Raw genomic sequence first — 22,703 nt, 5'->3', positions numbered from 1 at the left:
GTGAATTTACTGCGTATTAGCTACTCTGCACTAACTGCCCATTTGGGTACCCTTGGCGCTTGGGAAGTGAAAAAAAACATACTTCACCTTCAAAAAGGGGCCCGCCTAACTCACACAAAAGCACTCTAAAAGCTAACTTGCACAAAATCACTCTTAGTAGGTACTAGAAGCATCCACCCAGGGAATTAGTGCCAAGTCACTAGCAGTCTGTAAATTCACACTGGAGCTCCCTGCATACTAATTCTCCCAGCAGACAGGCTCTCGTAAGCCCAGAAGAGCAGCCAAGCAAGCTCAGCCACAGCCCAACACCATTAGGAGCCCATGGGGTCCAGGGCTGGAAGGTTACACTGCCTCTCCTTTAAAAATACCTATCTGTTCAAACCAGTTCCTAAAGAATCTAGGAAAGGAACAAATTATACAGAGTATTACAGAGGGAGAGATAAAATAAAGGTGACAAAAGCAGAGAAAGGAAGAGGAGAATTTGGGGGCAGCCACCAAACACCTACAACTCTTCAGCCATCAAACATGATGTTTCATTTATTGATAGTCATTCCAGGCGTGCATTTTAGGGGCTGCTCTTTAGGATGCAATTTACCCTCTGTGCATACTGCCAGAATTTTTTTTTCCTTTTGATCCTACGGGTGCAGCAGGCTGTGCCAAAAATGTCTTTGCCTAGGGCGCCCATCTATGCAAAGCCAGCAGCACTAATAGGCGCTGGAAGCACTTGGCGCTGAAACTTCATACAGCAGCAGCCTAGTAAATTCCACCTTTTTTTTTTTCAATATTCTCTCTATATACAAAATCTTGAAAAAAGTCATTTACACACACACACACAGAGACCACAATTAATTTATTAGCACAGTTATTCAAATCTCTTTAACTATCTTCTTTGTCACCGGAGGCACTTTTCAACAAACCCCATGGTCCTGAGTTTCTCAGGCCTCCACATCATTATAATCTATTAGCCACCTTCATGTTAGCTCTGTTTTATTATATAACACATAATTATGCATTTCATTAACAGCATCACCAGGCACAGTACATCAAAGAGAGAAAGGCAGCTGCCCAGGAAATTCAAAAAGATGCAGTTTACTTAAAGCTCACTGTTAAAAACCCTCCCCCATTTTTCATTCAAATTGTAGTTAACAGGTTTCAAAGGTTTTACTCCAGCTCAGAGAACAGAGTCCAAACAACCTCATTAGACGCAAGGCTGCTGATACAGAGGAATATTCCCTGAACCCTTGATATTTCCAATAATGTAAAATAAAAGATCGTCAGCCAGCTACATAGTGCAAATCAACTTTCTTTCTTCTACTGAAAACCCACTTAGCAAGAGAGCTCTCTTGCGACTTACAGCCTACAATGACAAATGCAGAAAAGAGGGCCTAATAGAAAGAAAAAAAATTACTTTGTAGTCATACTCTTTTTTCAAGATTTGTTCAAAGAGAAGAGCTGCCTGGAAAACTGAACAAACAAAAGACAAAATCTACTTCCTTCCCATGATGTAAGACCATCATCCTTGGTAGAAGTAAACTCTCCAAAAGAAATATTTTTGTCATTCTTCACAAGGTTACACACACTTAACTGAAAGATCTGGAATTTGGAAAATATTTGGGAAAAAACAAGCAGCTGCTGGACAAAGGTACAAGACAATATGTCTGAGAGCGAGTTTAAAAAGAGGGTGGATGGGAAGGGACATGAAGTCTTGGTACTACCAGCCAAATCCAATAGTTTTGGAGTTGAGGCTGCAGCTGGCACAAAACACCATCTCTGGGCACAGTTTCCCAGTCTCTATGCCACCAGATTTTGTGGAAGAGTACACACTTACCCAGGAAAGCACCTTTCATTTTGCTCACATGCAACCAGAACTTCTCCCATTTGAAATTTTTGCTACTGTTGATTAAAGACATCAATAAAATATCATTCATGGTCAACAGAACATTTCCAAAGGGTGGAGGGCTTGTAGCCAGAAGAAAACTTTTGGTCATTTCTTTCTTGGAGCAAATGCCAACAAGGTTGCAAGCTGATCACTTGGCATAAAGAAGGGAAGGAGAGGACAATTCCCTATCCACAGCAGTAAAAGAGCTGTTCATGCAGCTTTCTTGAGAATAGGAGCTTAAGGAAATAACGTCTCCCAGGATTAAGTTATTTGTATGGTCACAGTCATTTCATAAACAACGCAGATCTGCATTTCAATTTCTTTACTCTCTGGACTATGATATGCTGGCCCTTTGCAACTTGTGCGTTGAACACTTGAGTCACTTTGCTTCCCACTTAATAATGTCCTGACAAAGCTATGAATTGAAATCACAGAATCACAGAATCACAGAATGTTAGGGATTGGAAGGGACCTCGAAAGATCATCTAGTCCAATCCCCCTGCCGGGGCAGGATTGCCTAGACCATATCACACAGGAATGCGTCCAGGCGGGTTTTGAATGTCTCCAGAGAAGGAGACTCCACAACCTCTCTGGGCAGCCTGTTCCAGTGTTCGGTCACCCTCACCGTAAAGAAGTTTTTCCTCAAATTTAAGTGGAACCTCCTGTGTTCCAGCTTGCACCCATTGCCCCTTGTCCTGTCAAGGGATGTCACTGAGAAGAGCCTGGCTCCATCCTCATGACACTTGCCCTTTACATATTTATAAACATTAATGAGGTCACCCCTCAGTCTCCTCTTCTCCAAGCTAAAGAGACCCAGCTCCCTCAGCCTCTCCTCATAAGGGAGATGTTCCACTCCCTTAATCATCTTCGTGGCTCTGCGCTGGACTCTCTCTAGCAGTTCCCTGTCCTTCTTGAACTGAGGGGCCCAGAACTGGACACAATACTCCAGATGCGGCCTCACCAGGGCAGAGTAGAGGGGGAGGAGAACCTCTCTTGACCTGCTGACCACAGCCCTTCTAATACACCCCAGGATGCCATTGGCCTTCTTGGCCACAAGGGCACATTGCTGGCTCATGGTCATCCTGCTGTCCACTAGGACCCCCAGGTCCCTTTCCCCTACGCTGGTCTCCAACAGCTCTGCCCCCAACTTGTACTGGTACATGGGGTTGTTCTTGCCCAGATGCAGGACTCTACACTTGCCCTTGTTATATTTCATTAAATTTCTCCCTGCCCAACTCTCCAGCCTGTCCAGATCTCTCTGAATGGCTGCGCAGCCTTCCGTTGTGTCAGCCACTCCTCCCAGTTTTGTGTCATCAGCGAACTTGCTGACAGTGCACTCTAATCCCTCATCCAAGTCATTAATGAATATATTGAATAGAACTGGTCCCAGAACCGACCCTTGCGGGACTCCGCTAGACACAGACCTCCAACTGGACTCTGTCCATTTCTGTGGAAATGCCTTTATCATGGTCCACTATTTTCATCTGGAAAGAGGCACCTTCTTCAAGTATCGATCCAGCGGAATACTCCCTCCCTGAACTTCCATTAATCTCTGCCTTTAAAACTAAGTGAAAAATATTCCTTTCCTGTGCACTTCACCTTTAAAGAAATCCTTTACAGTCCTAGGACAACATCCATTAACTCAACTTGCTTTACTGTATCTCCTTATCACTCATCACCATCACTGCTGGAAATTTTTGGAGTGGGATGCTGCAATACAGTAAACATAAATCTCATAAAAAGACACGATTGTCATGTTAGCCCCGAAAAGTTATGCATTCAAGTTCACTCAGACTGCTGAAAATGATTATTTCTTGCAGCCTCAGGCACACGAAGCTGTGCATCACCCTCTACAAAGGGCGGCACACCCAGCGTAGGTTCACTGTGAGGACTTCCTGCCAAACCCCAGTGCCAGGAGGATTGCACAATTAGTGGGATTCTTCCTCTTCCAGAGCTCAACCCCATTAACTATTCCAGGCCATTACGATGCGTAGGCAGCCTGTAGCACCTTAGAGCTTAATTACTGCCAAGACAGGAGCACAAAAAAGTATCTTAGCACAGGGCGCGTACTTTTTCTCTTTAAGCAAAGTAGTTCTAATTAATCACACTCGTGCACTACTTCTTAGTTTACCTTAATTCCTAATGTTCAGTGAGATCTCGTCCCAGTTTTGTCTGAGGTGGATTTAAATATTTGTGTGAGTTTTTCTGAAGCCAACCAGCATTTTGTTGATGATTTCCTTGTTAAAAGAGAGAATATTTTATTTCTAATTCCAAGACCTATGACAGCAGCAGGAGATTGCTGAAGAGAACTTAGAAATACCCAGCACAACCAAGTAACCCCTGGAAATGTATCAAAATCCTTTGAGCCTCAGTCCTTGGGAACTTGGATGGAAGATGCTATGCAAATGTTTGATTTCTTGTTTCAGTCCCTCAAGGCCTACAAATACACCTGTTTTGACAGGTTGTGGCAACGGATGCAAGTGATATCGGAAACAGTATAGGTGATAGCAGCAACTCTTGCCAAGATCCACTGGAAAGATATCTCTCAGTGATTTTTTTGTAATCTGGCTCTTTATCTTACGTATGTAGCAGAGATCAAACCCTGAAAGGAGGTTTCAAACCTGTCTAAACCTGTGTCTCAGGAAGGTAACACTGGTGTGTGTCATATCAAGTGAACCTTCTATTAACAAAAATAGCAGCATTGTGTATGTACGTTGCTTGCTGAATATGCCTAAACATTCAGCAGGCTCACATACTAAATGTTTTCAAAACAAGCACTGTACTGTATAATAACCCAGCTAAGCAACCTTGTACTTTTTTAACTCACAGTATCACAGAGTTCTTCAATTTATTCATGAGCATTTTTTTAAATAAGGTAGATAGACAACTGCAATGAATCTCTGCCATAATTAAGTGATGCTAAAACCGACATCTCCAGAATGCCACAATTCTTATGGCCCCATCTCCTGAGGTCTAGAAAAGGCTGGAGAAGAACGAGTCCTGCGCCTACAGACAGCTGCAGACCAGACAGTGGTTTTACCAAGGCTATTTGATAAATCCTCTGCGCCACAGGCTGCAAACTTCACTTCAGCTTTAACTTCAGTAGGAGATTACACCTTAAATACCAGAACAGAAAACTTACAAAAGCTTGTTGTTCTCAAAACGAGCACTGAGCCTCCAGTTTCTTAAAGAAATGCATTATGAAATCTGAGGTCCTGAAACTGTCCCTCATCTCCTTCTCTGTGAAAGTACAGTTTCACTTATTTAATTTTCCAGACAAGCTACTGCCAAAAAACACGTGGTGCTCTCCCCCTAGTTGGAGTAAATTCAACAGAAAATAGTAGGACTTAATGTATTTAACACTTTGTTGACTATGCATTGTTATTCCAGTTATTTTGGGGTTAATTTGAATAAGGCTAGGATCAGTACAACACTACTATACATGTCCCCATTTTTGTAAAAAGGTGACATCCCTTGCAATCAGGTTCCAAAATAACACTAAATACACCATTCAAACACATCGGGCTCCTCCTGACAGGCAGCATAAGCAGAGCAAACACTTACCCTGTTAGGAATAACTGTAGGCTTGGAGATTTTGAAAAATTGTTTTGACTAGGGTTTAAACTCTTCATTAGAAAAAAATCAGGCAGCTTAGTAACAGAAAATTAGGCCCTGTCAAAACAACTTCTGTGAACCATCTCAGGTGTAATCAAAAACTTTAAGTGAGCCCTAAAGTACTTAAGTGTGACAGACTGATGCTTTAAACAGCCTAGCACTGGGAAGAACCTGCCAAATGAGTTTCCAAATAATTAAGCACTTCCTCTACCTGCTTTGAAGGAAACAGTATGTGAAAAAATCTTGAATACTACATTTGTCCCAGCTTCTGCAAAAGATTTTCCTTTCCCCACCAGCATCACGTGGAAAATCAACCATGTGGCATTCTCTCCTGAGGAGTTAAAATTAAGACTCTGGCCATGCAGAGAATCCTGACCAAAGCTAAACTCGGTATTGAGTAACCCTGCTGGAGTAACAGTACTGAGCTATTTTTAAGCATCTAAGGAGAGAAGAATTTGAACCCGACTGTTGAGTGGGCACATGCGTCTTCCTGCCCCTTCTGGTAAGGACTCCATAGTATGTGCCTTATTACCCAGCAGTGCAAAATACCCGTTGATCCAGAGCACATACGTGTGTACTCACTCTAAAGCAAGGATCAAATCTCTCATCTACACCAGTGTAGCACGACAGATGCTGACATGTCCTGCTGTTTCCCCAGAGCCTCTATTACTTCCTCACACAGGAATGGCTCTCCCGACAGGCAGCTGTGTGTTCCTTATCATTTTCTCTCCAGAGCACCGGGCTACGGTTGCCCCAGAAGCCCAATGTCCCTTTCACGCCCTTTCGTCTTGCGCAAGTCAGAAGAAGGCACGATCAGAGATCTCCCAAGGTCTGTGCTGCCAAAGCGCGCTGTGAGTGTGTATTAATTTTTTACAGTCAGTTCTTTCCCCTCTCTTTGCCTGTTCTCTCACAAGTATTGCATACACTTTGCTGAACAAGGAGGAGAAAGGCAAAAGTATGACTCGAGCCTTCCCAGTAAATTCTCTTTTCTTTGAACAAGGGTCAGGCTGAGGAAGAGCGTAAGATGAGAGTGGTATAACCAGAGTAATCTGAGGTCATTCTCCATGCTATATGATCTGAAGCACCAGACAACTCCACTCCAGCTATCTCCACAGCTGTGCAACTTCTTCCTTTCTAAAGCCAGGCCCTGCTGTTTCACAAGTTGCACCAGCAACTGCAGAAGTCACCTGCTGCTACATAACTCAGCAGTGGACAACCTCAGTGGCCACTGCCAGTTTGGGGTGGGTGGTTTTCTTTTAGAGATGCAAGAAAGCAGCTCAGGTCTGGTTCTGCAAGCTTGCCTGAGACGCAGCCATCAGGCACTCAAGAGTTTTTCCATCATCACTCTTTCATATTTCAAAATGAGAGAAGAGCAGTCACTAGGACAACTCTCACTGCCTACCACTTATGCTCCTCTTTTCTGCAATGCTTCTACTTTTCCACATGCTTTCACAGCTTCTCCTAGGTGCCTGCCTCCAGTCAGTCTTGCTCACAACAGCGGCACACCTTGCACCTGCGCTCACAACCACCACCGTGTGCGTGTCCTGGACCCAGTCTTATTCCTCTTCCAAAAAAAAAGGGAAGACTTTAAAACTGCAACAACAAAAGATGTTGTTCTGCCCATCTGGGGCAGTGGGGAGACCATATTCCTCCTTAGGGATTTGCCTGTCTCAGGACCCACAGTAGGAGCCTCCTTCCCACCAACAGACCTTGCTCAGCCCAGCAGCTGCTGGGTTGTGTAACCACTTGCTCCTGTTTCAGCTGGGTCCAATAATCAAACTGAGATTTCTGGCCCCAAGCCCCCATTCATTAGAGCACCCGGTTACATTGGGTTTTTAATTCAAGATGATAATAAACCCCTCAGGCTGAAAAAAAAAAAAGAGATAGGCTTATTGTGGGAGCTTTTGTCCCAGAGATAAATCATTTTCTCAAAACTCGGAAAAAACACTATTGGCAACATGCTGAAGGTTTTAAAGTTAAAAATATAACAAAACTTAATGGTTTCAGATGCTTTTTGTGACAATGTAACTGAAAAATGTCTTTAATTTGGAAACAAATTAAATTTGGCAAAGAATTAGTACATAAGAGCCCAAATGCATTTTGTAATTTGAAAAAAATTAAAAACAGATAAGATATTGTGAATTAAAAATAACTTCTGCACATTAAATTCTCATGAACTTTCATTAAGGTTTGTATTACATGTCCCAAATGTACAATTGTATGTGGTAATACACTAGATCACTTTATTTATAAAATACCTTTAAAGCTACTGAAAGCTAGAGCCAGAAAAATGACTATATAAAAATGTTATCTTCTCGCATTACAACTTCATTTCCAATGAGAGATGCAGTCTCAATTTCTATATGTCAGATGCACAACTGAACTTCCTAAAAGTTCAGTGCCAACTGAATCCATGTACAATTCAGTCATGTCTGTTTATTTTACTGATAAAAACCTGGTGCCAAAGCTGAAACAGCTATATTAGAGATAAAGCTGGATTCTCTTCTAATTTGTGAATTACCTACAGACTAACCAACTGTCCCATGGTTGCAGTTCTTTACAGATGATGAATGAATGAATCAGAGAGGACTTGTTCCGACTTTCTTGGGCTGGGTTCACAAGGCTACCATCCAGAAAGAAAAGGGTTTTCTTTTGTTTTTCCCTGCAAGCATACTTTTTTTATGGAACATTCCAGTAACTTGACAAATTGTTTATCATCCCTATAGAGCAGGATTTTTTAGGTTAAAACCCAAAAAGCTTTCATTTGGAATGCTGTTGTGGTATCTCTTGAGAATTTTAAGCTTGGATTCAGCTTGGTCTCTCAGATTAAACGACGTCTCCCATGATGCACCGTGTATTGCCCTCTCCTTCCTCAAACATACCAAGAAAGTCTCTTTGGTGTTGCATGGGAAATATTTCATTCCTTCCAGAAAAATGCTAACATGAAACACCAAAGCTTAGAGCAAGACATTTTAAATATTTTTTCTTTATTTCTGTTTTTCAGATATTCAGCTTTTTGATGAAATGTTCAAGGGTTTTTTGAAAACAAATCTGAAGACCTAATTTTTAGTCAAAAATAGAGTAGAGGGGAATTTTTAAAAATCATTCTAACCAGAGTGATGCTGAAAAAACAATCTATAGCAGATTTCCATGTTTATAGTCACTCCCACCACAAAGCTAGGCACTGAAGAACATTTTGCTGTATTTGACAATAAGATTTTTCATGTGAACAAGAAATTCATGTATTTCAAATTAAAGTGTTCTCCTGCTCGCTAGTATGCCAAAAGAGTACTCAGGACTCAAGAGATTTTTTTCTCTTCACACCTCAGCGACCTATGATCCTTATCAAGGAAAGGATCACACTTTAGATGGCATTATGAGATCAGAAGGGAAACCCCCTCTCTTCAGTTAGCCAGATGTTACACCACATTTTATGTGCCAAAACCAGGACTGGTTTCTTTCAAGACCAGAAGGACTGATTAAATCACTTAATTTGACATCTTGCAAAATATCCTGCTTCCTGTAGTTACTCATGCCATAGGACCTGCCCTGAAGAGCTGTCATGGACCAAAATCCAGTAGCCCCCATTTTCTGAAGCCGACCCCATAGCATGACAGTGACACAGCTCCTGAGCCCCCTCGCTTTGGGGTGAGCTGCTCCTCCATTTGGGAGGAATATAAAGGCACCTGTACACAAGCCCAGCTTTGTGCAAGCACTCATTTTATATCTTTAATAATTTGCCCAAAAAAGTAATATAAACTAGGGGGAAACACAGAAAAGCACCCGCGCTGTAGTTGGGAGTTAAAGGTGTTTTTAAGTCAGATGGTTCAGAGGGTATTTCTATGGTCCCCTTCTCTTACTAAAGCAAGACCCAAGAAGACTGCAAGTACATGAACAAGTCTCTCTCACAAGGCACAGCTTGCACTGAAGACCCTTTGCACCTCTAAGTCCTGCTAGCTCTGCAGGAGCACCTCCTCAGGTGAAATCCAGGTCACTTTGCAGGCTCTCCTCATTGCCTACACAACAGTCCCGAGCACTCACAAACCAGAGGGGACAAACCCCAGACAGTGGCAAAATGAGATGACCATTTTGCTGCTGCACGTAGCATGAGCTCCCTCTGTCCTTAGCTCACAGGTCAAGGAGCAGAAGGGATGAGGGAGAAGCAGGAGGTCCAGGTGGCAGAAACAGCCCCTATCCAAATGGAGATGGAGGCTGCCCAAGGTAAATGGATACTGCTGTTTCACATGATGAGGACCACATGCACCGTTGGAGCCGTCCTCCCCATCCTCCCTCCCCTCTCAGGGAGACCTTGCCCTGCTAGCAGCCAAGTAAAACAGCGACAGGTAACGGGAGCCAGCAGGCAGGCTGGAACTGAGAGCTGGGGAAACGTCATTCATGTTCTGACAGACATGCTAAACATCACAGGAAAAGCAATTCACCGGGCAACCCAGCATTTCTACTAAAACACTCTCTACTTCTAAACCTTCAAAGATCTCACCAAAAAAAAAAAAAAAGAAAGAAAAGCAGCATATAAATTAATTACATGCCCCCAAAATATCACTCAAAAGAGCACAGCATCAATGATTTGCAGAGGTGAGCAGGGGAAATTAACAGAAATGCTACAAGGTATAACCGAGTACCAACTGCAACCCCAACACGGCTGCTGGCCATCCAGCCCACGGCTCTCTCCAGCACCACAGATGAGGAAGATGAAGTGGAAAATAACACAGTTCATGTACTCTCAGCACGTTGAAAGGCAGAGCTATACAGACTTTTTCTGGCACCCCATTAGACAAGAAGAAATCTTAGAATTTACTCCTGTTAACTTTTATATTTAATCCAAGCACAATATATATCACAATTTTGTTGCCCAGTTAATGTACAGTTTATCCATCTTTGCCTGTACAATAGATCTATCATCCATTAGATCAGGCCTCACTCAGGAGAAATTTGATTTAAACCAATGAAAATTCTGGGTCCCCTGATGGTCTTTTTAGCAGCAACAAAGACAAGTAATGCCATGAGCAGCCAGGATTGTTTTCACTGTTTGGTCTTCAAGCACCAGCTATGCAATATTATCTGACACCTCCACTCAACAAGGAAAGATTCAGAATTTGTATTTGTTTTAGCATTTTCAAAACCATACTTCCTCCTTGCATCATCATTACTGCAAATAGTTCAAAATGCATCATCTTGCATCCTACAACCACTGAGCAACACAGCTCTCTAGTGAAAAACTTGCACTGGATACCCGGCAGATTTTACATGTATTTTAGAAGTCTTGTGCTTATCTTTCTAATATCTTATATCACCATTCTGCTCTTCTTATAACTCCCCTCTAGTTAGTTGGATTGGGTAGTTGTCTGTGCTGTATTCTCACATCACATCTGTAAAACAAGATGTGTCTCTCATATCTACAGTAAGTGCCCACAGCTGATGATCTACTTAAATTTCTTGTGAAAGGACTTAAGCTTCTTGAGAGTCATGCTCTCAGAGGAAGTGAGAAGGGTAGCCACAGAATTTGCAAAAATACATCCTGCCTATAATTTGAGGTAAGCACAATTTGCCTAAATTAGAAGTACTGGAGAAATACAGAGAGAGGGGAGAAGTTAGGGTTTAATTGTTAGTACCTGCTGATACAGTTATTTTATTACACTTACTCAAGGTGACCTGTAACACTGCTGTGAAGCATGTCAGAAGTACACATTACAACTGAGGTATACAAATTATGCAAAAAATAAAAGTTCATTTTCATTTCTTAATGGAATGTGCATAAGAAATATACCAAATTTCCCATCTATAGGACAGTGGTCACTTACAGCAGTGTAGTTTATTGTACACAGTGCTCTGCCAGTGTGCCTGTCTTGATGTAGGCATCAGAAGGCACAAACGAACCTTACCTCTGAGCCTTCAATGCTGTCTTTTGAACCAGATGATTTTACATACAGTTTGTTGTTTCTGCCATGCTGCAGACACGGACAGACATCATCAAGCAGCTTTTCATAATGCTCTGAACCACCATCAGATGGTCATTTTATTTCTGTACCAACATCATGCCCACTAGCACAAGCCACCCATTCACAGCAGCCACACCCACCATTAGCAAGAGAGTCAAGGACAGACTTTAGGCGATTTAATCCCCTACGGAGATTTCCCTTTCATTTATATAACGACATTGCATTTCCCCTTCCAAATCCTAAGGAACACTCTGTTTTCTCCTTTAGTCTACATCCGTCAAAAGCCTGATATTTCAGTGTTTCACACTCAAAGGAGGTCTTAAACTTTTCAGAATTAATTGCATTTCCCACATCCATCAGAAGAGATTTCTTGGAGAAATATATTAGGCCAATAAACTGATATACTGCTTTAATTCTGTTTGAACAGAACAGGCAAGAAAGGGGAGAGAGTCAAAGCTATTTTCCATCATGTGTAATAGAAAGACAGACAATTCGGGACAAAGGATCCAAATCAGTGTAAACCAAGCTTCTCTCAGCTTACACACAGGGGCATCACCAGTACTGGACAAGAACACTTATCCTAGGCCAGCCCAGTGCCATCCTTCCTCTTTAACCCTTGCAAGGCAGTGGAATTGAGAGGCAAAAATACAGAAGGAACGATAAAAATACAGAATGAGCCAGATACAAGCCACACTATAGGAAGATGCTATTCCTCTTCCCACATCTTGAGCACCCTGAGGCCAGCAGGCTCAGGACACATGACACTTACACAGACGTGGGAGACAGAAGGCTGTGGGAAGGCAAGTCATAAGGCTGGTCCTTGTACTTGCCAAGGAAAATGTCACCACATCTACCATTTGCCACAAAGAGCTGAGGATGAGGGCCAAGTGTCAGCATGGGGGGTAGAAAGAAGCAGCCAAGACAGAAGAGGTGGGCAGTGCCTGTGGGGTCTGCCATGAGAAAAAAAAAAAAAAGTGTCTTACAAACCTGTTCACTACAAGTCCCACATTCATAACTGTTTCCAAATGGAAGGCTGTGTGAAAAGCCAAAGCAAACATTCTCAATTCTTTTTGAATCCATCAGACAATGTAGGAAAAATATGCACATTTTATGGTTTGAGGGCACAACCTTTTAATTATGTTTTTGCATTGTCATGTCCAAGACCTTTTTTCTCCTCAAAAATTAATATTTCCTTAAGCAATGCAGCTATTTATCTTGGATGAACATGAATTGAAACACAATCTGCCTCCGCAGAGAGGGGCACAGAGGAGTTATAACATGACACCTAGGGGAATTCAGAACACATTGCAATGCAATCCTCATTTTTCTAGTGCCTTTTCAACTGAGTTTCCTACAGTTCTCTTAACAGTTTCCAGCTATTGTTTTGCATGTGCAGTACAGGCGTGCTCAGGGAGGCACTTGGGAAAAAAAGAACAAGTGCAGGGAATGGGGCAGGCAGGGAGAAATTGAAGCAAATAAAATGTAGGCTTTTTCTCTCTATTGGAGCCGAATGAAATGAAACGCAGTTCTGTCATCCAAGACTAGCAAGTGTTCTGGCACATAATCACCTCTCACTTCCCTGCAATGAAGCACAGCCTCATGAGCACAAACCTAAGGAAGATGTCAATCAACTGCTTTTGCCACTAAGGACTTATATCTGCAGAAAGACCTGAAAGTAATGGTTTACAAATTATACTTAAATTAAAATTTATTGAGCCATTGCAAGAAAATTCAGGCCTATTTTGGAAAATACATTACATTTAGTGGTAATTGGGACTCCCAAAAAACTTACACCTAGTGTTCAGGCACCAATTTTCCCCCCTTCAAGTCTTACAGACTTAGTAGCTGGCCAACAAATCATACAGTAATTTCCAAAAGATGCATAAAAGCAATAAGAGAAGCAAAAATACCAGAGTGCATTTGTACTTAATGGATAAGTAAGTGCTAAAGTACCAAGAGGACATTGAAGGAGGAATGTTTCCATAATCAATCTAATTATTATTTCACAAGCACATACAACACCTTTCAAGCTAAAAGATGAAAAAAAATGCTTCCTACAAAATTTACACAACCTATCACTAAAACGAACCCGATTCCGAGCAAGTGCCGATAAACAGCTACTTTATCAAACACTGCGCAACAGCATACTAGGAGAGAAAATCCTGGCTTCGCCACCCTGGGTGAATTCTGACATCTGCAAAGATTTTAATGAGGTCCTTTTGGGCAAAGCCAGACAGGCAGCCAAGACTGGGTTTAGTCAAGGGTGAAATTTCCACACAGTAACACTCATAGGACTTGAATGTCCTGCTGTGGAAGGGTGAAAGCTTCCCTCTTGTGACCTCAACATCACTTCTCTGTTGACTAAGCTGAATTTCATCTGCGCCTTACAACTCACCGTTCCCAGGTGTTGCAACCAGGGAGAGCAAAGAACATCCTCTCTAATTATAAGATTATTATTTGAAAATCCTTTAGCTTCCAGAGGTTTGCCTGGAAAGTATTGTAGCACAGACTCAAAATGTTCTGTTATAAAAGCAGGATGGTAGGAAACAGAAACATGAAATGTATTCCAAGGAAATCTCAAAAATTTGAAATCTATAAGGCATACTTTTACCAGAGACCTGGGAGGGTTCCCATTGCTTCACTTGCCTATACTTCTGCAAATCCTTCATTTACTCCATTCAGAAGGCCATATTGAGCCCAAACATAAAAAGGTACATTGCACAAGGCCCTCAGCCCCCATAGAAGCCAAGCAGTGTGATCTACTATTGTTTTGTAATCCAGAAGAAACAAAAGATGGTATATTCTGTTTTCTTGTTTGTAAACCACTGATGCCATTAGCATTTCTGCAACAACAAAAAAATAAAAATAGGAAAACAGATAGTCAGAGTTCTCAGTCAAAGTATTAACTCCAAACTTACACTTCACAAACAAAAGGTACCAGAAAAAAAACTCTTCAGGCAAGCTAGAAATAGTCAGGCCAATAATTTATTTCTCTGTGGTCCAATGTATGTGGGGCACCACCTGTGGTTCATTTAGCTGCAGCAGCAAAAGCTCAACTCACCCTTGGCCACAGAAATACCTGAAAACTTAACGTACTTACCATTATCACAGTGAGGGAGATGGTTAGTCTTGACACACCACTGAAAAAGGAGGCAGCTCCAATGGCAGCAAAGAGACCTGGATCAATCCATGCTCCGTATTCATTAGTTTGAACGCCAAAAATGGAAACAAGGATCAAACCGATTATCCTGCCATACAAAGCTCCCGTGTACCTGTATGCAAGAAGAAAAAGAGCACTCCTCTTGCCAAAGATAGTGTTTTCTCTAAAGGCTTCTAATATTCTGCTGATCCCAGATTAATTTTGTCAACTTCTGTAGCAACTCCTTTCACAAGAAAAGCTATAGCATCCTTCCTTAGCATAAGTATTTACTTAGTACCAATCACTAGCACAAAACAGCCAGATTTACCATACTTTGAAGAAAAAGGACTATCAGCATGTCTTTTTTAATGTTCTTCAAAGCCAAATGAGAATGAACCTTACAGGAATACAGTCAAAAGTACAGGTCACAGACATACACACTGGGATATTTCAGATAGCACTTCTAGAGCTCCAGTCTTATATAATTTCTTAGAATTAAGTCTACCTGTGCCCCATAAACCTGGCAAGTAAAATATTACAACCATATAACAAATGGGCAAAATGGAGTAACAGGTATTAATGACCTGTCCAAAGCTAACCAGGAATGAAGCTGTGAAGAGAACCCAGGAGTCCTCAAACCAACCATATGCTACACGAAAGAGCAAAACCAAAATTTAGCACAGTTGGGCATATAATTGCTGGCATGAGACACAGCATTTCATTCCATATGCAAGGAATAAAATACACAGATCCAAGTGTCAGTCAATGAACTGGATTTGTACAGACATTCACCTTCCAGAAATGGTGAATTATTATTATTTATGCAATAGCCATATATATGATATATATTGTCTGATTTGGGGAGCATCATCTTGCACCATTATGCAACTTTTCCCCATTTATTCATACAATTGATTCATTTTATTGATCAATGCCATTCTAGTAGTTCTAGAATGGTTATAAAAATTAGGTTATCAGGTCAGAAACACAGGAGCTGGCTGAGAGGCTTGACTATCAATATCTATTCAGCCAAGTATGCCATGTTTCAGCAAACACTGCATATTAAAAATTGATTTAGACAACAGCTTGGGGAGGGTAGGAGGCAAATAGGGGTGGGGCAAAGGCAGAAGGTTGTACACACAACTATTTCTTTTTAGAATTTTTTCGGTATTTGAATTGTATTATGCTGGATACCTACCCTCCAGCCACGACTCCTTGCTTGCTAAACATTAAACCTCTCAACATTACCATAAGAACTTTGCTCTAGTCTACCACAGCTTTCTAAAAAGTACAACAAAAGACCTAACTGCAGTTTTCTTAAAAGTCTAGGGTGTTGATGTCCAAGATTAAGATTCAGGCTATTATGTGCATAAGAAACAGATGAAAAGCCTGGATCTGAACCCATATTTCTACAGTTACAGCGATGAAGCCAGCAGCCGAGATTCTCTCTGGGTTCCCAAAGGATTCAAATGATCTATACTTGGAAAGTACACAGTTTTGGCTACGGTCCTTCCACAGCTATTCTCAGATGATTTTTCTTCATTCTTTTCCACAATTTTAGCATCTCTTTCCAAGCAAACCATCCCGTTCCACCTATATAACCTCCTCCAAGCAATTATAGCTTTGCTATTGCCAAGCTTTCAGCTTACAATTCAGATTGTTGCTACTCAACACAGGCCTTTTGTATAGGAAGCTCAAACCAAGACGGGTGAAGCTTACAGAATAGGAATAACCAGGCCACTGGCAACAGCAGAACCTGCCGTCCAGCAGCTCAGGATGAAATAAAATGCCAAAGCAGTGCAGAGGGATGTGTATCCAAATTCTTCATGAGTCCCACGTTGAAAAAGATATGTGACCCCTTGCTTCCCGTTTTCAACTAGAAGCGCCGTGGCTGCAACACAGAGGAAGAGATATGGAGAGATACAAAACATGAAAAGGATCCTTTACAAAAACAGTTTGTAGTAGTTCTCATTTGCCTAAACCTGATAAAAAAATCAGCAAAGTACACAGATGAATTCATTGCAGTTTTCATGACAGCTTCAGTATCTGGGGCACTTTCAGGAAAACAAGGAACATTTGTTCTTTCCAGTCTGGTCTGTGTGATGTTTATCTTGATCTAAACAAGGAGAAACTGCAGCCATTGAAGCCCAAGAAAGGCAACCGTACTACTTCAGCAGGGCTCTTTCCCCATTCTCTTCAAAGGTAATAACTCAGGAACTTCCCAGCATATTTGGCTCAAATATGGAATTTAGTTCTGATATATCCCTCAAAAGGGAGTACTACTTTACTTTGAAGAAAACCTATGTTATGTGTAAATACACTTGGATATCACATCAAGTTACATAAATTCAATTTGTTCCCAGGTATCAATCACTTAGCTCCCCTTACCTTGATTGAAGGTTTGATTAGAATATCTGACTCCATCTGGACCAATCCATGTGCTTGATGAACAGCTATATTCTGAAATTTCCCTCTTAAACTGATTTATGCTTAAATATTAAAAACAAAAAAAAATTATTAAACGGCTGAATATAATTTACCTTAGTGCCTGTACAGAATGTGTCTATTAGATATAAAGTTTACACAAAAATCCTACTTTCCCTTACATCTCCCATTTAAGTTGTTTTATTAACTAATAAATCTAGTTTACTAGAGCCATTTATTAATTATTCGACTAAACTAATAAATCTGGCTTGTTAATGTTCATATTCCACTGCATAAACCTCCTGCTGCTGAAACCCAAGATTTCCAAAACCAGGAATCACATTACACTGCTTAAAACTAGAAAACAAGGAAAAAAATCTGATTAAAATGCCCATCCTGGCCTTGATCTCCTTGTCTACATATATCATTGTAACCCTGTAAAACAGGATCAGCAGACCAAAAATTTATCATTCCTGACAAATACTTTGTAGGTAAGCACAGCATCTCAAGCTTACAATGCATTTGCAGTTAGAAAGTTTTGCCCAGGAGAGCGCCATAGAGAGCAGGAAGGACTTAGAGGTTTCCTCTTCCACAGCAGCGCAGACTATACCCAAACCACACCTAAAAGATGTTTGTCCCACACGTTCTTAAAACTCTCCTTCGGTAAATACTGGCACCAGTTATTTCAACATCTTGCAACTTGGACTGCCGGTTATCATGCTGACCATGACCAGCCTTTCTGTACAGCACTACTATTCCTGGACACTTTCTCAATCTCTGTCATCTGGAGCAATTGCACCCTCCAAGCAGGTGCGACTTCCTTCTTCCAGTTTGGAAAGCATCCAGCATATTTTGGACATTGCTACAACCTAAACAGTAACAATAGGAACTCTGTTTCTGGAACAAAGAGCAGTAGATCTGTTGTATTTGACCCACCTGATCCCTGCTCAGAACTACACAGAAAACTTAAGATGCAGCCAACATCTAGTGCGAGAAAATTTCTTCCAGATCCCAGATTGGCAACCAAAGGAATACAAGATATTTCCCAATCTTGTATTTGCTTTTTACGTTAATCCAACCACTCAAACAAGAATATATTGCAAATTCATAATGGTCAATAAAAAAAAAAATGGTCAATAAAAAAAAAAAACATAAAAAATGGTCAAAAAAAATAAAAATCATATGATTGTGTAACCCTCTTACAGCAAAACCTCAAGTTCTATACAAATGTCTTTACTACCACTAAAGGACTGCACACACAAAAAGCAGCATATCCGAGAGACAATTTGAAGCTTGCAGCAATGCCAAAATAACAGAGAGAAACAACAGAAGAAAGGTTTTTTTACAATTAAAATACATGGTTGAGTAAGAAGAACAAAGCTCAGAGTATGGAGATGTAGGACTTGTAGTACAAGGGTTTTGTACCACTAATTCTTTCCATTTGAAATTAGTATATTTAGTAGTGACAGATTTCTCCCTGGTGCAAACGGGAGGGCTGCACTGCCACACTACATGCTGCAGGAGTACATCTGCTGCACAGAGACCTGCTAATGGAAAAAGCCCATCGCTTCTTTACCTCCTTCTCCTGCCACCCTGTGACCTCCTATTCCTCCTTCTCCTAGGATTATCAAGGCCTGCTGGAAGTGCTACAAAACACTACTGAAAGCACTGTTCCAGTATAAATTTGAGGATAAGCTATGCTAGAAGGAAGCACCGTCATACTGGCATAGGCACGTACAGCCCCATCTGGAGCTGCAGCTCTTGTACGGTCATGGTTTAAAAGAAAAAGCATACACTTCACCGAGTTGGATCAGTACAAAAGACAAAACTAAGCATCTTACAATTTTTTTGTTACATGGTTCTTTTTGGATATCTTAAAGTGGCAAGGGTGCCTGTTACTAACCTGTTGGATTTTCAAAAGTTAATGATATTTACCTGCCTCTGGAGCACTAAGAATCTCAGATTACACTGAGATGAGCCAAATCTAAATGTTCCTAATCAAAATCTCATGACTGCAATCATAATTCCCTTTTTAAATTTCTAAGAATGGAAGAACGGTGAACAAGCTTCTTTTCCACATTTAGTCTTGTACCTCATTACAAGCTGACTAGAGAGATCATCGCTGCCTTCAGCATATGCAAAGTCCATGGCAATTTGGTGCTTAATTCCCTTCAGATCTATCCATTTTCAACAGGATGTACTCTTTAACTTGTAGCCACACCAAAAGAAATATTGGCATGAAACGTTTAGCCTCTAGGTTGGATCAGCCTGACTATTTTTGATTCAGAGACAAAGAAAGCCATGAAATTATCGTGGTTTCAGATGTTTTTCCTTTAGAGCAAAAATAGTCTTGTTTTGACAAATAACATTTTGCAAGCATTTAGCCCTTAAAATAAAAAAGGATGTCGGGGTGAAGAAAAAGGCTTTTCCTGTAGCAATCCAAATAGCCATAGTCACCAAGCCCTGGTACTAAGTAAGTGACAAAGTTTGCTTTTATAAAGAATATGTAAATACATATTATAGCAAACAATACTGAACCAGGTATTGCAAGTCAAATGACAGTCCAGAATTGGTGGCAAGAATGGGAAAGTGTGTCTGCTTTCTATATACTTAAATAAGCTGTTCAGAGTCCAGTCACAAATAGCAAGTTATTCAGTATTTACAGTTCTTGTTATGCAATATATATGACGCTGCCCACTTCACAGAATCACAGAATGTTAGGGATTGGAAGGGACCTCGAAAGATCATCTAGTCCAATCCCCCTGCCGGGGCAGGATTGCCTAGACCATATCACACAGGAATGCGTCCAGGCGGGTTTTGAATGTCTCCAGAGAAGGAGACTCCACAACCTCTCTGGGCAGCCTGTTCCAGTGTTCGGTCACCCTCACCGTAAAGAAGTTTTTCCTCAAATTTAAGTGGAACCTCCTGTGTTCCAGCTTGCACCCATTGCCCCTTGTCCTGTCAAGGGATGTCACTGAGAAGAGCCTGGCTCCATCCTCTTGACACTTGCCCTTTACATATTTATAAACATTAATGAGGTCACCCCTCAGTCTCCTCTTCTCTAAGCTAAAGAGACCCAGCTCCCTCAGCCTCTCCTCATAAGGGAGATGTTCCACTCCCTTAATCATCTTCGTGGCTCTGCGCTGGACTCTCTCTAGCAGTTCCCTGTCCTTCTTGAACTGAGGGGCCCAGAACTGGACACAATACTCCAGATGCGGCCTCACCAGGGCAGAGTAGAGGGGGAGGAGAACCTCTCTTGACCTGCTGACCACAGCCCTTCTAATACACCCCAGGATGCCATTGGCCTTCTTGGCCACAAGGGCACACTGCTGGCTCATGGTCATCCTGCTGTCCACTAGGACCCCCAGGTCCCTTTCCCCTACGCTGGTCTCCAACAGCTCTGCCCCCAACTTGTACTGGTACATGGGGTTGTTCTTGCCCAGATGCAGGACTCTACACTTGCCCTTGTTATATTTCATTAAATTACTCCCCGCCCAACTCTCCAGCCTGTCCAGGTACCTCTGAATGGCTGCGCAGCCTTCCGGCACGTTAGCCACTCCTCCCAGTTTTGTGTCATCAGCGAACTTGCTGACAGCGCACTCTAATCCCTCATCCAAGTCATTAATGAATATATTGAATAGAACTGGTCCCAGAACCGACCCTTGCGGGACTCTGCTAGACACAGACCTCCAACTGGACTCTGTCCCATTGACCACCACTCTCTGGCTTCTTTCCTTCAGCCAGTTCACAATCCACCTCACTACCCGATCATCCAGACCACACTTCCCCAGTTTAGCTGCGAGGATGCTGTGGGAGACCGTGTCAAACGCTTTACTGAAATCGAGATAGACCACATCCACAGCTTTACCATCATCTATCCACCGGGTAACATCCTCATAAAAGGCTATCAAGTTGGTTGAGCATGACTTCCCCTTGGTGAAGCCATGCTGAGTGCCCCTAATGATCCCCCTATCCTTGATGTGCCTAGAGACAGCACCAAGAACAAGTTGTTCCATCACCTTTCCGGGGATGGAGGTGAGGCTGACTGGTCTATAGTTACCCGGGTCCTCCTTCTTGCCCTTTTTGAAGACTGGAGTGACATTCGCTTTCCTCCAGTCCTCAGGCACCTCTCCTGTTGCCCACGACTTAGCAAAGATAATGGAGAGTGGCCTAGCAATGACTTCCGCCAGCTCCCTCAGCACCCGCGGGTGCATCTCATCAGGGCCCATGGATTTATGGACGTCCAGGTTGCTTAATTGGTCCCTGACCCAGCCCTCATCAACCAAGACAGATTCCTCCTCTATCCTGACTTCTTCTGGGGCCTCAGGGGTCCGGGGCTCCTCAGGACAGCCTCCAACAGTATAGACAGAGGCAAAGAAGGCATTCAGTAACTCCGCCTTCTTTTTATCCTCTGTCTCCAGGACCCCCACCTCATTCATCAGTGGGCCTACATTGCCTCTAGTGTTGGCTTTACCTGCAATGTATTTGAAGAAGCCCTTTCTGTTGTCCTTGACCTCTCTTGCAAGGTTTAATTCCAAGGAGGCCTTAGCTTTCCTAGTTGCTTCCCTACATCCTCTGACAACAGACTTATATTCCTCCCAAGTGGCCAGCCCCTCCTTCCACGATCTGTACACCCTCTTCTTCCACTTGAGTTTGCCCAGCAGTTCCCTGTTTAACCATGCAGGTCTCCTGGTACCCTTCCTTGACTTCCTACCTGCTGGGATGCTCTGATCTTGAGCTTGGAAGAAGCAGTCCTTGAATGCTAACCAACTATCTTGGGCCCCCTTACCTTCTAGTACCCTGTCCCATGGGATTTCCCCTAGCAATTGCTTGAAAAGGCCAAAGTTGGCCCTCCTGAAGTTCAGGGTTGTGATTCTGCTAGCTATTCTGTTCCTGCCACATGAGATCCTGAACTCTACCATCTCATGGTCACTACAACCAAGGCTGCCCTCAACCTTCACCTCTTCAACCAGACCCTCCTTGTTAGTGAGTATAAGATCCAGCAGCGGATTCCAAGTGGATTCCAAGATCCACTTGGAAGGAGGAATTCATAAATTTTACAAACTTACGGATTTGTAAAACTACAAGCTGGTAGTGACCACTTGCAATGTCTGTGAAATCAAGCTGTTATTTAACCTCAATCTGAGCAATTTTTTTTCTCCTTCCTCTGGATTCCTTATAGGTATTTCTCAAGAAAGATACTTGGACTGCAAAACCTGTATCAGATTCAAGGATCTCTTCAACTGTATCACCCATAAAATCTATAGCCATTCAGCTACATATGCCCTGCCTGTTTATTAACACAATATTTGTCATTTTTAGTCCTCAGATTACAGTGTGTGCTGTAGTGGCATGCACCTCTGATGTGTTACCTAGTGGTGTTCTTATCTAGATGACTGATCAAATCATGTCCCTCCGTCAACAGCAGCTGACTGAAGCTGAGAATAACGCAGGTTTATCATCAGTTTCCAGTTCCAGCTTTCCAGTTAAAGCACAGCCTGATTCCTATAGGCTTACATACCTATATATAAGGTCTATACAGCTTTTAAATCAAAATTAGAATTCTAAATTGAAAAAGTGCTTGTGTGATACATAACAGCCACATTTCAGGCTCTTTTCATTTTTGAACTCCCTTTTGATTCTTTCTTTCTCCTTTTTTTCTTTAATTTGACATGATGGCAAATGCCTC

General features: G+C 42.0%; 1 protein-coding gene across 1 annotated transcript in view; it reads right to left on the bottom strand.

The window, feature by feature from the left end:
• The window catches only part of LOC137661643 (chloride channel protein C-like), a 94,459-nt gene that overhangs the window by 43,139 nt on the left and 28,617 nt on the right, over positions 1-22,703 (bottom strand). Inside the window, 3 exon segments of the mRNA XM_068397261.1 lie at positions 14,552-14,723; positions 16,310-16,481; positions 16,979-17,079. Of these exon segments, the coding sequence (XP_068253362.1) occupies positions 14,552-14,723; positions 16,310-16,481; positions 16,979-17,079 (445 nt within the window).

Source organism: Nyctibius grandis, chromosome 3 (assembly GCF_013368605.1).
Source record: "Nyctibius grandis isolate bNycGra1 chromosome 3, bNycGra1.pri, whole genome shotgun sequence".
Lineage (NCBI taxonomy): Eukaryota > Metazoa > Chordata > Aves > Nyctibiiformes > Nyctibiidae > Nyctibius > Nyctibius grandis.
The sequence above is the reverse complement of the archived record's forward strand: the minus strand, read 5'-3'. Positions and strand labels throughout refer to the sequence as shown.